Raw genomic sequence first — 14,134 nt, forward strand, 5'->3', positions numbered from 1 at the left:
AAGAAGTAAAAACATCATTCAGGTTGCAGGGAGCCGCTTGATGCGAAACTTAGTGTTTGGAAGTCTATGCAAGAGACCTATGTCAAATAGTGGACGACCATTCTTGATGATGATGATGACTGTGGATGTTGGGTCTATTGGTAGACTGACGGCCTCTGTGGCGCAGTGGATTTACAAGACAGAGGTCCTGGGTTCGATCACCGGCTGTGCCGATTGAGGTTTTCTTTATTGGCCCAGGTCTGGCTGGTGGGAGACTTCGGCCATGGCTAGTTACTACTCTACCGACAAAGACGTACCGCCAAGCGATTTAGCGTTCCGGTACGATGTCGTGTAGAAACCGAAAGGGGTGTGGATTTCATCCTACTCCTAACAAGTTAGCCCGCTTCCATCTTAGACTGCATCATCACTTACCATCAGGTGAGATTGTAGTCAAGGGCTAACTTGTAGAGAATTAAAAAAAAAAAAAAAAATCTTTGATCAGAACCTGGGACTTTTGAACACAGCTGTAAAGTTATGAAAGTATTAAACCCATTAACACCCCCCCTCTCTGTTCAAGTTGTTCTTTGGTAAGATCCTACTATAGCACAATTGTATCATCAACCCATATATGGCTCACTGCTAAGCTCGTGTCTCCTCAGAATGAGAGGGTTTAAGCCAAATAGTGCACCACGCTGGCCCAGTGCGGATTGACAGACTTAACAAACGCAGAGAATTAAGAAAATTCTCTGGTATGCAGGTTTCCTCACGATGTTTTCCTTCACCGGATGAAACACGTGATATTTAATTACTTAAAATGCACACAACTGAAAAGTTTGAGGCGCATGCCCCGGACCGGAATCGGAGGCAGAGGTCATATCCACTGGGCTATCACAAACTGATACATCTTTGTACACCCGTCCTAATCTAGGTAGTATTTTTTGCATTTAAAGTGAGGCCAAATTCTATAAGCAAGTTCCACATATAAATTACAAATGTTAGATCAAACTTTAGAATATAAAATAAAACTCACAAATAGTGTTTATAAGTTTATTTACTTAACATTAGGGCACTGGTTACAAACTATAATAACTGTTATTATTTTACAAAGAACTATTTTCATCTCTAATAGGGTGGAGGGAAGGAGAAACATTTTGTATGAAAGTAGCATAATTCATTAAAAATTCATAGCGCTTCTATAATTTTTCTGTAATATAGGCAAATGTATTGGTATTGGGACTACTCTGTCACTATTGGTCGACATTTTGTCTATTTCTCTATAAATAATAATAATTCGTTGCCTTGGTCGCTTGATAGGCGTAAAGGGTATAATTTTCCTATATATTTCCTAAGCTATTTCCATTCCAATTTCAAATCCATTCAGTAGTTTCTACGTGAAAGAATAACAAACATCCATACAACCTTTCGCGTCTATAATGTTAGTGTATTTCAGATAGCATGGGTACAGTGACAGTTGCCTATATGACGTTCATAATACGTGCTATTATCGTGAATCGCAGCAAACTTTCAAGAGTGCAACGAACTATCACCCACACCATACTACATGAAACGAAATGTAGTGGCATCATCGATCTCCTATTAAAAAGTGGATGCACAATCATCGACCACAAAACATCCCCACTCAACGAGTGCACAAACAAAACTTCTTGGCACTCAATTCAAGTACTCGCATTTGCAAATTCAACCTTAAACTCAATCCTTAAGGTCGAATTTGCTCTGAATTTGGGATATTATTGAATTGACTATATTTAAAGGCGTTTAGGTATAATTTTCTTTACCAATAATTCTAAAACTGGCAAAGCAAAATTGGCCTGTTTTTAAGTGAAATTTTCTACATTGTGCGTCCTTTTATTATGAGAGGTATAGAGTAAAAAATGCGGGGATACTTTTTCAGTTAAATCTGTACGTTTCTCCTCATCCCCTGCCCATCATTTCCTCAGCGGCTCAGAGCCTCATATGGTCAGGTCTCGGAAAATGTCAGGCCAATGGGGCGAGATATTGAGCTTGTGCTGCAGAGCGCCCAGGGACACCAGGCAGGCTGACCGGGACGCCTCATCTGTGGCTACAGATACCACCTCCTGGTGGAACGACGCTTTGGTGCCAGAACACACCTACATACAATGTTAAATACTGTCAGTATATGTATAGGTCATGAAAAATGAGGCGGAGACAAAGAGGAAATTTCCACATCTCAATGTTAGTTGTGATCAACAACGAACGTTATTTAAACGAACAATACCAAAATATCGTCTACATTGTCGAGTTATATTATACATACCTACATAAATAAATAAAATACCTACATATTCGGAGTAGTATCTATAGTATAAAATCATGATGTGTGTCTAACACAATCTTAATAAATAATATGAAGAACTACGAAAAAAGGCGATGCCTCATCAGTGCGTTGCTTTTAACGCATTGTATGAAACGTCTGCGTTGCTAATTGGTGCGTTAACATTTATCTATGCTATGACGAACGACGTCATGAAATGTTAACGCACCGGAGCCCCCCCCCCCCCTCACTTCGTCTCTCGTTGTTACGCTTTAATGTGACATTTTAAATAGGTCTAAGGAAGACTATACAGCCCATTTATTTTTTCAGTTAAATTTTCTCTCCAATAAAGTCGCCGGCGTCCGCTAGTTATGAATATACAAAATATTCATTAAGAAGATTTCAAATTGTACCTCGAAAATGGTGTCTCCTAGACAGAGAGTGACGCGCCCCGAGCGGTGGACGCGTAGCTTGCCAATCTTGCCCTCTTCCAAGTCTGACAGTTGACATCTGTTATCCACCTGTAAGGAAAAGTGAAAACTGAAAGTTTAAACACTCCCCTTAACTTTATCCACGAACCTCATGGCCCCGAATGACTGTGAGGTGTCCACAAGGGATAGTTAAAGAATTGGGAGATTTTGTACCAGATTTTTTTTTTATTCTTTACAAGCTAGCCCTTGACTCATCTGATGGTAACTGATGATGATGGAAGCGGGCTAACTTGTTAGGAGGACGATGAAAATCCACACTCCTTTCGGTTTTTACACGACATCGTACCGGAACGCTAAAGCGCTTAGCGGTACGTCTTTGCCGGTAGGGTGGTAACTAGCCACAAAGCCTCCTACCAGCAAAATCTGGACCAATTAAGAAAACCTCAATCGGCCCAGCCGGGGATCGAACACAGAACTTCCATCTTGTAATACCCCTGCGCCACGGTAGCCGTCAAATTATTATTCAAAAATATAAGTACACAGTTTTGTATGTTTTTAAAGTAGATATGCCTATATCCGTAAAATCACAAACTTTTGCAAAGAGACAAGAGATATAGAGAGACAAAAACAAGAAAAAAAAATTACACCTTGTACCTATATATTCTTGTACACATTACAAAATATTGATGAATTAACGTTGAGGTCGGCCCGATGGACATTGGGTCCCAAGGTGATGGAATGATGGTTGTGCTGGATGAGGTGGACCGAGGACATCAAACGGGTTGTAAGGGGCAGCTGGAAGCTGGAGTATATGGGGTTTGAAAGTCCATGCAAGAGGCCTATGTCCAGCAGAGGACATCTGTCGGCTATTAACGAATATGATGATGTATATCGAGGTCACTAGGCGTTAATATCTCCTCTCCTTGAATGAGGGAGGCCGTACTGGTCAGACCTCAGACCAATTATAGAAGGACCTGTATCGCACTCATAGTCACGAACAAATTGTCTGTCATTTTCTAAAGAAAACGAGCTTAGATTTGGTATATATCTTATACTAAACTAGAAGTTTTTTCCCGTTTTTTACACAATTCAATTACATAAAAAGGTATTTTTACGGAGCTCTTTAACCGACGAACACGATTACAACTATTTAACATCGATTCTATAAAGACAGTTTTTATAATTGCATTAGATCGTTGATCATATACTTTGACAGAAAAGTAACGTTTAGCGAGGCAGGTCCATACAATAATTGGTCTGAGGGTCAGACTGATGATGGCGTTAAAAGGGTGCTTACGTTCTTATCCTCCTCCTCGGTGGAGGAGGAGGGCGCTGGCTGGTCTTTGCGGCGCGCGCCCTCCTCCCGCCCTCCGCCACGCCCCGGCAGCGTGTCCGCTAGCTGAGGACACAATACCACACATTAAGGTGCGGAAAAGGCACAGCCAAGAAAAATAAAATAACATCAAGTTATCAAGAAAGAAAGAATCAAGTTATCAAGAAAGAAAAAAACAAGAAAGTTTTGTAAAACAATTTTTTTTAAAGAATATTTATCATACTTTTTAAATATGACCAATGTCCCCATTCCCCTCCTACTAGTCGGGGAAGACTGTATTAGGAGTGGGTACGACAATAGTCCAATGAAGCGAGGATCGAACCACCACCCTTCGGTGATGAGTCCGAACAGTTTGCCGTTGAGCTATTGAGGTTCTTAAAGAGTTAGCCCTTTGTCTGCTATCTCATCTGTCCCTGTAGCCAAGTGGCGCGATTCTCTTTCTACGATCGCAAACGCTTCGATGGTAAGTCATGATGCAAGCTAAAATGGAAGCGGGCTAATTTGTTAAATAGGAGTTGAATGAATATCTACACGTCTTTCGGTTTCTACACGACATCGGTAGAACGGTAACGCGGTACGTCTTTGCCGGTAGGGTGCCTATAAAAAATTACAATAGAAATAGTCCACCTGCAATAGTATAAGAGCTGGTTTATCGCTACGCAACAAGTCAGCCACATTGTTCTCTTCGAACGATTCCTTCATATCCAGCAACGGCGGCTTTTGCTCCACGATTGGAACTGAAAAACGCACAAAAATGCTTAAAAATGTACATTTAAAAATGTATATTTATAAGCCAAATAGCCTGCAATGTGATAATTTGACTGTAAATTACACAAAATTCAATTTATTCTACCACAAATCATTTACACGATTTTGGTTGAATAAATTGTTCTTAAAGCATTCAATAGGTACTTAATTTTATTATGGACATATTTAAAAACATTTTTTTTTTAGTCTCTCAATATTCCTGCAATCTGTCTTGAGACATTCAGCTGGATTTTAAATATTTGTATTAAGACGTGTTAGGTGCAAAATCCAGTGATTTGCCCAAATATAATAATGTAGTGTCTATTTCATGGCATCTTGTGGTGCTCGTCTCTTGAGCCTTTTGAAAGTTGTACCAGGTTTCTTCATCATTAGGTTCCTTGCAAGTTGATTTGGATGTTTACCAATACGTTTTTAGTATGTTTTCATTGAGTGTGCAACTTCTGTCTTTATAGTCTTAATTTTTAGTTCACGATGCAGGCGATTTAAAAAAATGGATGAATTTAAACCTCAATTTTTTTAAAGTGGATCTTAGCACTTAACACAAACACTTAAAATTCACTTTACTTTGATGACTAACTTTTAATCAATGTTTATAAATATGAGTATTAGAGTTTAATTTTACTTTTTATGGTATTCACATTCAAATGATCACAATGTAGAGATATAAAACATAGAACTGTCCGGTACAAGGAGACGTGGAGAGCTCTGCGGCATAAGCGTTCTGCTGATGTGTTGCACCACTTTCGCCGCGGCGAAACTGTTCGCCGGGCGTACGCGTGATGCGCTATAAACCATCTGTCAATTACGTCACACACACCTACGATTTGTAGTCCAGTCATTATAGTAAGTTCACCTCAGAATTCGAGATACCCAGCATTAAGTCTGTAAATACTTGAATATTGACACTCAGAATCTCAGAATTCGAAATACCCAGCTGTAAGTCTATAAATACTTGTATGTTGATACCCTAAAAATTGTCTCAAAACCTACATATGGTAGGGGGTACGCAAATCTTTAAATTTCAAGGTCAAATCTCTACAAATTTTGATTAAAATTTGTATTCTAAAATATTGATAACAAATACAAATAGGAAATGATATATTTACAAACAAATCGCAAAAAACGATTTATGTGACCTTTGATCTTGAAATTTAATAGTTGCGTATACCCTACCATATGTAGATTTTGAGACAATTTTTAGGGTATTTATAGACTGACAGATACTTATAGATGTTATTTATATTATATTATCAGAATATTATAAACAAACATCTATACTTATAATAAATCTGAGAGAGGTAAATTCTGTACATGAAATATATTTCCAAAATAACTATCAGGGGGTGATTAGCGATCGATACTGATGCCAAAAATACAATCAGTAAAATTTTCATCTGTCTGTATGTTCGTTATAGAAACAAAAACTACTCGACAGATTTTAACGAAACTTGGCACAATCATTCTTGGTACTCCTGGGCAGGTTATAGTATACTTTTCATCACGCTACGATCAATAGGAGCAGAGCAGTGAAGGGAAATGTTGGGAAAACGGGAGAAGTTACTCCATCTTTTACAGCAATACTACTGTAAGGGTTGGATTAAAGCAGGCATCCACTAGTAATAAAATAAGTGTTTATATTTTCTCGATGAATAGTGTGACGCAATTGACGGAGGCTGTATGCAAGTGGTCTTACTGTCACCGTCGTCTGTGGGCTCCTGTTTCACGACCACCTCCTGTTTAATCTTGACGCCCGATTTTATGTACGACAACCCTATAAACAATTGTTTTTGTGAGAATAATTGATTTTCTTCAACAGTTGACAGATCAAGATGGTCTACTTAATGGTAAGCAAAACCAAAACCATCGCTTATAAGCAAAGTAACACTTCGCAGGGCATGTAATATCACATCAAAACAAACTCCTGGCGCTGCTGCTCGCGCTGCCGCGATATTGTCACGTTGCCTTGTCTTTCCAGTTCCCACACACTCGCGCAAATACTACGCATGCTAGTCCTATGACAAAACTAACAAAGTGGCACCCTAGCAATGGGCAAGACGAGCGGCATAAAACCTGGCAGGAAGAGCAACTTGGCTGTAAGTTATTACACCCGCAAGCATGTCGATCAGACCGGAGCACAGAAATGCTTGTTTTACTTAATTTTTACGGCTCACTATTGAGCACGAGTCTCCTCTCAGAATGACAGGGGTTAGACCTTTTTCCATCACGCTGGCCCAATGTTGATTGGCAGACTTCACACACATAGAGAATGAAAGAAAATTCTCAGGTACGCAGATTTCCTGCCGATTGACATTTAATTTCTAAAATGCACATAACTGAAAAGTTGAAGATGCATGCCCCAGACCGCATTCGAACCTGCGCCCTCTGAATTGAAGGCAGAGGTCATATTCACTGGGCTCTAACATCACATATAGATGTAGGATTGTCTAATAAATAATAATAATTATTACTTTTTCACATGACAATAATCTAGTGAAAGCTAAAAAGTATAAATCTATACCTCCATCGTCCATGGGCAGTTTGACAGGAGTCTCAACGTCCAAAACATTCCTGAAGTCCTCACTGTCACCTTCATACGAGGCGCCATCGCCAAATGCTGCTCTGATCTTCTCCTCCTCTAGCTCCTTGTCAATCTGAAAATAGTACAGGAAGCATACATACAGCCCATTGTAGAACCTCCTCCTGTTTGTGTGATGGGAGAAAGCACAGAAGTCTTGCTATACTAGGGGTGTGCCAGTATTAATAGCAAGGCACTTGTTGGTTGGATTGAAAAATGCTAATTGCTAATGCTAATTTTTGTTATTTGTGAGATACACACATAGTGTGTGTATATCATAAAAATATTATACTACCAATATTATAAACGAGAAAGTTTGTATGGATGTTTGGATGTTTGTTACTTTTTAACGCCGCTACTAGTAAAGCAATTTGGCTGAAATTTGGAATGGAAATATATTTTACTCTGAATTAACAAAAATCTGAACCCGAAAAAAATCCATGGATTCCCGAGATTTGCGAAAACTGATGATTTTGATGATATGAATGTTTGTTACTCTTTCCCGCCTCGACCTACCAAATTTCAGCTAATTCATTAGTAATGAACCGAATTAGCTAGCTAGAATTAGAATTTGGTATTGAGATATATTATAGCGTGGGTTAACACATAGACTACTTTTTATCCCGGAAAAATCCATGGTTCCCGAGGGATTTGTTAAACTAAATTCCACTCGAACGAAGTCGCGGGCGTCCGCTAATATCTTAAAAATCCGAAAGACATTGTCTTAAAAGTAACCAAGAAAGTTTCCAAGGGCCTGAAAACATTGAGACTCAATAAAAAATTGATTTACAAAAAAAAACTGTTGAAATCTATATCTTCCTAACTTATTACTAAGTGACTTAGGGAAAGTAAAAATTTTTAACCCACCTTAACAACATCCTTTACTCTTATAGTTGGTTTTTGAAGTGTAGCTGTGACATCAGTCTCTCTGCCGTATGAAACTCTGCTTGAATGTCTTTCTGCATTGGCCAGACCTGTATAGGTAAGTTTAATAATTTAATTTAATTTAATTTAAATGCCATATGGTGTGTTCAAATCCAGTCCGGGGCACCGCAACTTTTCAGTTCTGTTCATTTTAAGAAATTAATTATCATTGTCTCTCAAATGGTGAAGGAAAAACATTGTGAGGAATATTATTTAAACTGGTACATACTACGATAAAACAAAAAGATTTTTAATGTCGATATTTCAACCCAGTTTAAATAATATTCATAATGAACAACCACGAAATAACTTTAAAATCATTGTGAGGAAACCTGCATATCTGAGAATTTTCTTAATTCTCTGTGAGTGTGAAGTCTGCCAATCCACATAGGGCCAGCGTGGTGGACTAGTGACCTAACTAGTTAAATTGTATGTGTGTAGTGTCCGTCAGTTTTAACTGTACAGTTTTTTCTAGTTTTGATTAGATAAAACTGAATGTCTGTAGTGCACCCACACTACCAATTATGATTATGATAAGTATATAAAAATGTGATGTGAAGCATGGACAGTAAAAGAGGACATCAGGAAACTTATAGAAGCGTTCGAAATGTGGGCTTTTAGACGCATGCTGGCTATCAGTTGGACTCACAAAGTGACGAATGCCGAAGTTCTGCGACGCGTCAATCAGAAGCGTGAACTTTTGCAGACCGTCAAGACGAGAAAAGTCGCGTATCTAGGGCACGTGCTACGACACGAGAGATACGAGCTTCTACAGCTCATCTTGATGGGAAAGGTTGCTGGTAGAAGAGGCGTTGGTCGCAGAAAGAAGTCTTGGCTGAGAAACATCAGAGAGTGGACCGGGATCGCGAGCGCCGCACAATTATTTCGCCTCGCGAAGGATAGAGACGAGTTCAAGAATCTGACTGCCAACCTTCGCTAGTCGGAGAGGCACCTTAAGAAGAAGAAGTATATAAAAAAAATCCATTCACCTTCTGAGAAAACTCCACTAGATTTAATGATTTTAGGACCATTTTTGTTGTTCCTATTTTTATCATTTTTTCTGTCTCTTCTATTCCTGTCATTCTTTTTCTCATCTCGAGAGTTAGTTGTGGAGGGCCTTAAACAGAGTTAATTTCATATGCCATTATTTGTCTTACATGTGTTACAATACATCACAATCATCATCATTAGCAGCCAATGTCCATTACATAGGACATAGTCCTCTTGCATGGACTAATAATAAGCAATAATTAGAAATTTGCTTATTCTACAATCAATCAGTCAATCCAGACAGGCCTGGTTCAATTTCCATCATCTTTTGTGCAAAAAAGAGCCAGCTCATTGAACAACAAAAATATTTGAAATATTCAATATTGTTGGCGAATATTTCAGATGATTCTGATTTTGAAATATTAATTTTTACTATAAAAGTAGCTGACCCAGTAAATGTTGTTTTGGCATATAAATTTCTTTATCATGAGAAAATCTATACAAGAAAAATTTTATTAAAATTGGTCAAGCTGTTTTCAGAAGTGTGTGACTACAAACCATGTAACACAAAATTTTTATATTTTCATTATCATCTAACTATTGCAAAAGATCAGAAATTGTAGAGAAAAAAAATTAAAAGAGATAAAATGATAAAATTCATCACTTCCTGTACCAACATTACCATCACACTGTAAGAAAGGTCTTTTCATAATTTATAGACACAAAACGATTTGTGAGAGTTGTGTAAATATCAACTATGAGGGAGTCACTATTTACGGTGTTACTGGTATATAAACTATACAATGTACTCATTGCTGCCGCATTGCCAATGCTGCAGTTACTGACCCTTTGTTTTTATTTCGAGCGACGTTCAAGTTCGGAGTGAATATTTTTTTGTTGGGTTTCATACCACCTAGCGACAAATCTCTAGGTGGTTTTAGCGACGCTAATCTCTGGAGTGGGTCTTCGCCTACACCATTCACATTTGACTTATCGCCCATTTTTGAATTAAAATACTCGTATTGAAGTTTATACTTGGCAGAACGTTTACACTATGTTAATCAGTAATTTACAGCCACACTTATTTAGCGAACAATATAAAATGTGTTATACAGTTTAAATTCAATATCAACTCTTGTTTTTATTGTTTTATCATAGCAATTTCGGTTTTTACTTTGTATTTCTATTTGTAAACACGTTCCCTATTTCCCTATTGACATTTGAGTTTGACATGATTGACACTGACAGTGAGATTTGACAAATGACAGATTAATTCGATCAGCTGTTCAAAATTAAAAAAAAGCAAAGCGTTTTCTACGTGTCTATGATAATGATCCATCAGAGGAATTAGCTTTAATCCAGTAATAATAAATAGCTGGCAAAGAAAGTATTTATTATTATTGGATTTATGTATCCATGTTCGAACTTCTTAGTTTGGAGATTATTAATACATGAAAGGTTTTATAATTTGGTTTTTTGCAGTAGAAAGGCGAAAACACAATACTGACAACGTTTTCGTCTTATACTGTAGCAAATTGAAAATTTAAAAAAATTATGTAGTCTATGGAAAAAAACGAATTTTTCAAATTCTAGCTGACGGGTCATGTTTTCATGTTAACGAATATTATTTTGCATTAGAAATTACATGCTTTTGAATATTTTCTTATTAAAATTTTTATTGAGAATTGTTTTCAATTTGAATTAATCTTTGTATTGTTTATCTAAGTTCAATAGCATGGCACTTTTCGACATCTTCGGTGACCAGCTAACGAGGCAGACAAAGAAACATGTTTCGCGGCAACCCCTTAATGATATCGGTAAGAACTTCTTGTATATTAAAACGACTTCCAAGAGAAGATTTCCATGTTCGGCTGTACCTACCTATTTTTCTTCAACACTAAATCTTGATTTGAATGCTTGTAGTAAAGTACTTTCATACTTTTCCATAGGAATCTTCTAAAGAGGCCAGTTCATTGCTGTTTTTGAAACCTTTGACGAATTCACAAAAATGTTCTGATCAAATCAAATTAATTATTAATTAACCGTTCTTTCTGTAGGAGGGAAAATTCTCATGGAGAACCTTATGTTAATGCTAGACTTATACATACTCTAAAACCCCTCCTACCTTCGACTGGTGTACCTGCCATTCAGCTTACCACAAAGTCAAAGTCTTTGTCAACCTGAGAAAGCTTTATCTTCTAAATCCACACTCGAGGTGCACTGTTCACCAACAAACAAAATAAAATGAGGGTATAAATTGCTAGTCATGTCACATTGGCATGCATTTTCTACGTTCGTTTTTAATTTGTTTGTTGATAAACACATTAAATAAGGCTTTATTATAGTTTGAATGTTCCCAACAATTTAGTAAGGATGTCTCTGCAGATACCAGTTGACCCTTTGTTCAGTGTAATTTCTTTTGAGAGAGTCCATTCTCCTTCCTATTGCTTTCAAGAAAAATTTTCTCAAAATCTCAAAAGTTAATGCACTATCTTAATTACAGAAAACATGGGCAAATCTGTTAAATTAGGCCCAACCAAAGCCAACAACACAGAAAATATGGGCAAAATGATTAATTCCGGGCCAATCAAACCCAATGAGCCAGTTAAATCTATGAAGAAAGGTGGTGAGGTGAAGAAATCTTTCCTCTCAAACACCGGCAAAGCACTACAGAGTACCCCGAGGGCCGTGTTCACTCCAAAAGCTAACAACATGCTGCAGTTTATATACAATGACGAAACTGATGAAGTGGAACCAGGTTACAGCTTTGAGGAATTAGAATTCACTAAACCTACATATGTTAATGGTATGTTTCTTTTATTTTAATTATTATTTATTATATCAATATAATATAATTTTGTGTATGTGGATTAGTGGTGGTCAGTTTTACTCTAAAACTTTAAAATCAATCTATTAACATGCTCTTAGTGAACAATATACTAGTGTCAAGTTTGACTATTTCTAAAGACTACCACCAGTTTGGAAAGCAGGTTCTGCTGAGAAGAGCTGGCAAGAACCTGTAATGTAACACATAATATTTAAAATTATAATGCTTAAGTAAATCCTGCCAATTCACATGAGAGCAGTGTAATGGGTCCTTCGGCTATATATATAGCCTCTCTGACCTCTCTTAGAAGGAAGCCTGGTCCTATAAAAGACCATTAAAATGAGCTGTGTGGCTGTACAAGGCATTGTTAAAGTATTTCCTGCACTGTCTTTACAACCAACATATTTTATAAGCTGACAACATGGAATTGCTATAGATATTGACACAATATTATGATCTGTTACAGATAACTATCACAGGGATGCTCTGGACTACCTGTATATGCCAGAGCCACAAAAAACTAAATGTGTATCCCCACCACAGACCCCACCCCCCAACATTAGGAGGCACAGCATGGAGCTTGACTGCTCCTACAATGATGAATTTTTCACAGGTAAATTTTGTAATGACAAAACATTTTTTTTAATGATTATTTGGTATATCTTTTTTTATAATATGAACAATATTCCCTATTCCCCTCTAACTAGTCGGGAAAGAAGAGTGGGTATAACAATAGTCAAATGAGGTGAGGATCAAACTACCATCCCTCGGTGATAAGTGCAACTGCTATTGAGGTTCTAAAAAATGTCTTGTGTTAAACTTTTAGGGTAAATAGTTATAAAATTATTTAAAACATATCGGGAAAACACCATTTCTTTATTAGATAATACTATAATCTTTTCCTTCCCTTATACTTGTATGCCTAGCATGTGATCAAAGACATACTTTGTGAAGAGAAATATACAAAATAATGACTAATGACAGCAGTGTAGTCCCACATTTCCTCCTAATGCATTAAAAGAGATAGCAATATATCTGGTTGTACCCTATTTGTTGACATTTGTCTATTTATCTACACGAGATAAGTTGTTTGGTCACATGCTAGACTGGAGGCCTGGACCTTTAGTAAGCCTAAAAAAAGGCAGATAATGATGATGACTCATCTTTTCAGATGACTTCTCCAACGAAAGCATTCCAGTTGATGACCTGGGGCTGCCTGAACTGTATTGAAGATTCAGTCTAATGTGTACTACAATTTTATATAAAACAATGTGTCAGTCCAATTAATAATTTTAATTTTATAAATAATTCTGAAATTGGTTTTTAAATATTTATTCAAAATATTAAATTGCACTTGGTAAGAAACATTTGTTGGACTTTCCAGAATATATTGACTGTAGTCAATATATTCTGGAAATAATAGAATAATGGAATAATTATAATAGTATAAAGCGATAACTATAAAGTGATTTGGATATAGGGGTAGGATGACACACCAAGCACATTTGTGTGTATAAATTTAAGGTTTGTCTTGTTAAAGAACTTCAGTTTTACACACCTATTAGTGTCTAAAGGACTACCAAAAGTGAGCAAACTATACATCTCAATTTATTTGACTTATAATTCTCTAATTATTTTCAAAGAGAAGCAAGTTAATAAATGAAAGTTAAAACAGTATTATTGTAAATTTTTTTTTTAAATAAAGTGTTGATTAAATATTGATATTGTTTTACTTACTTGTACTGAATTGTAAATCTATGGTTTTACTTTTTACATCATGTATTGATGTGGAACAAAAGAATTTGATAATAACAATAAGCCCTTTATTCTGTGTAGAATATGATATTTTAAATCAAATTATTAGCTGAGATTTTTGCATTTGCCAGTAAAAATTGCTATATACATTGTGTACCTATTTTGACTTTGTGAAATGTTTGTAAATTATAATATTTTATAGACACTTACACTCAAAACCATTGAGATCATAAATACTATACAGAAGGAATTAATGAAT

The 14,134-nt window shown here is 36.6% G+C and overlaps 2 protein-coding genes across 3 annotated transcripts; one reads left to right on the forward strand and one right to left on the reverse strand.

The window, feature by feature from the left end:
- Nucleotides 1-1,012: 1,012 nt before the first annotated feature.
- LOC112057694 (DNA-directed RNA polymerase III subunit RPC4) lies at nt 1,013-10,530 on the reverse strand. 2 transcript variants are annotated; one of them, XM_024098203.2, is made up of 9 exons: nt 10,140-10,530; nt 9,293-9,420; nt 8,247-8,353; nt 7,323-7,455; nt 6,498-6,575; nt 4,664-4,773; nt 4,001-4,102; nt 2,686-2,793; nt 1,013-2,108 (listed from the first exon to the last, which is right to left on the reverse strand). In XM_024098203.2, exons 1-9 carry the CDS (start codon nt 10,292-10,294, stop codon nt 1,950-1,952), a joined length of 1,080 nt encoding a protein of 359 aa, XP_023953971.2. In that variant the 5' UTR covers nt 10,295-10,530; the 3' UTR covers nt 1,013-1,949. The 2 variants fall into 2 exon arrangements, with proteins under 2 accessions (XP_023953971.2, XP_023953972.2); XM_024098204.2 differs by lacking the exon at nt 6,498-6,575.
- Nucleotides 10,531-10,866: 336 nt separating this feature from the next.
- LOC112057692 (uncharacterized) lies at nt 10,867-13,840 on the forward strand. The gene is made up of 4 exons (XM_024098201.2): nt 10,867-11,110; nt 11,797-12,099; nt 12,587-12,733; nt 13,292-13,840. Exons 1-4 carry the CDS (start codon nt 11,029-11,031, stop codon nt 13,348-13,350), a joined length of 591 nt encoding a protein of 196 aa, XP_023953969.2. The 5' UTR covers nt 10,867-11,028; the 3' UTR covers nt 13,351-13,840.
- Nucleotides 13,841-14,134: the final 294 nt, after the last annotated feature.

Source organism: Bicyclus anynana, chromosome 22, assembly GCF_947172395.1.
Source record: "Bicyclus anynana chromosome 22, ilBicAnyn1.1, whole genome shotgun sequence".
NCBI classification, from domain to species: domain Eukaryota; kingdom Metazoa; phylum Arthropoda; class Insecta; order Lepidoptera; family Nymphalidae; genus Bicyclus; species Bicyclus anynana.

What these genes read in the sequence shown, in the direction of transcription:
- LOC112057692 (XM_024098201.2), top strand. Translation starts at nt 11,029, where the DNA reads ATGGCACTTTTCGACATCTTCGGTGACCAGCTAACGAGGCAGACAAAG. An exon ending in TAAACCTACATATGTTAATG is followed by an intron (nt 12,100 to 12,586) that starts GTATGTTTCTTT and finishes GATCTGTTACAG; the next exon opens with ATAACTATCACAGGGATGCT. An exon ending in CAATGATGAATTTTTCACAG is followed by an intron (nt 12,734 to 13,291) that starts GTAAATTTTGTA and finishes TCATCTTTTCAG; the next exon opens with ATGACTTCTCCAACGAAAGC.
- LOC112057694 (XM_024098203.2), bottom strand. Translation starts at nt 10,294, where the DNA reads ATGGGCGATAAGTCAAATGTGAATGGTGTAGGCGAAGACCCACTCCAG. An exon ending in GAGTAAAGGATGTTGTTAAG is followed by an intron (nt 7,456 to 8,246) that starts GTGGGTTAAAAA and finishes TACTATTTTCAG; the next exon opens with ATTGACAAGGAGCTAGAGGA. An exon ending in CCGAGGAGGAGGATAAGAAC is followed by an intron (nt 2,794 to 4,000) that starts GTAAGCACCCTT and finishes TTTTCCTTACAG; the next exon opens with GTGGATAACAGATGTCAACT.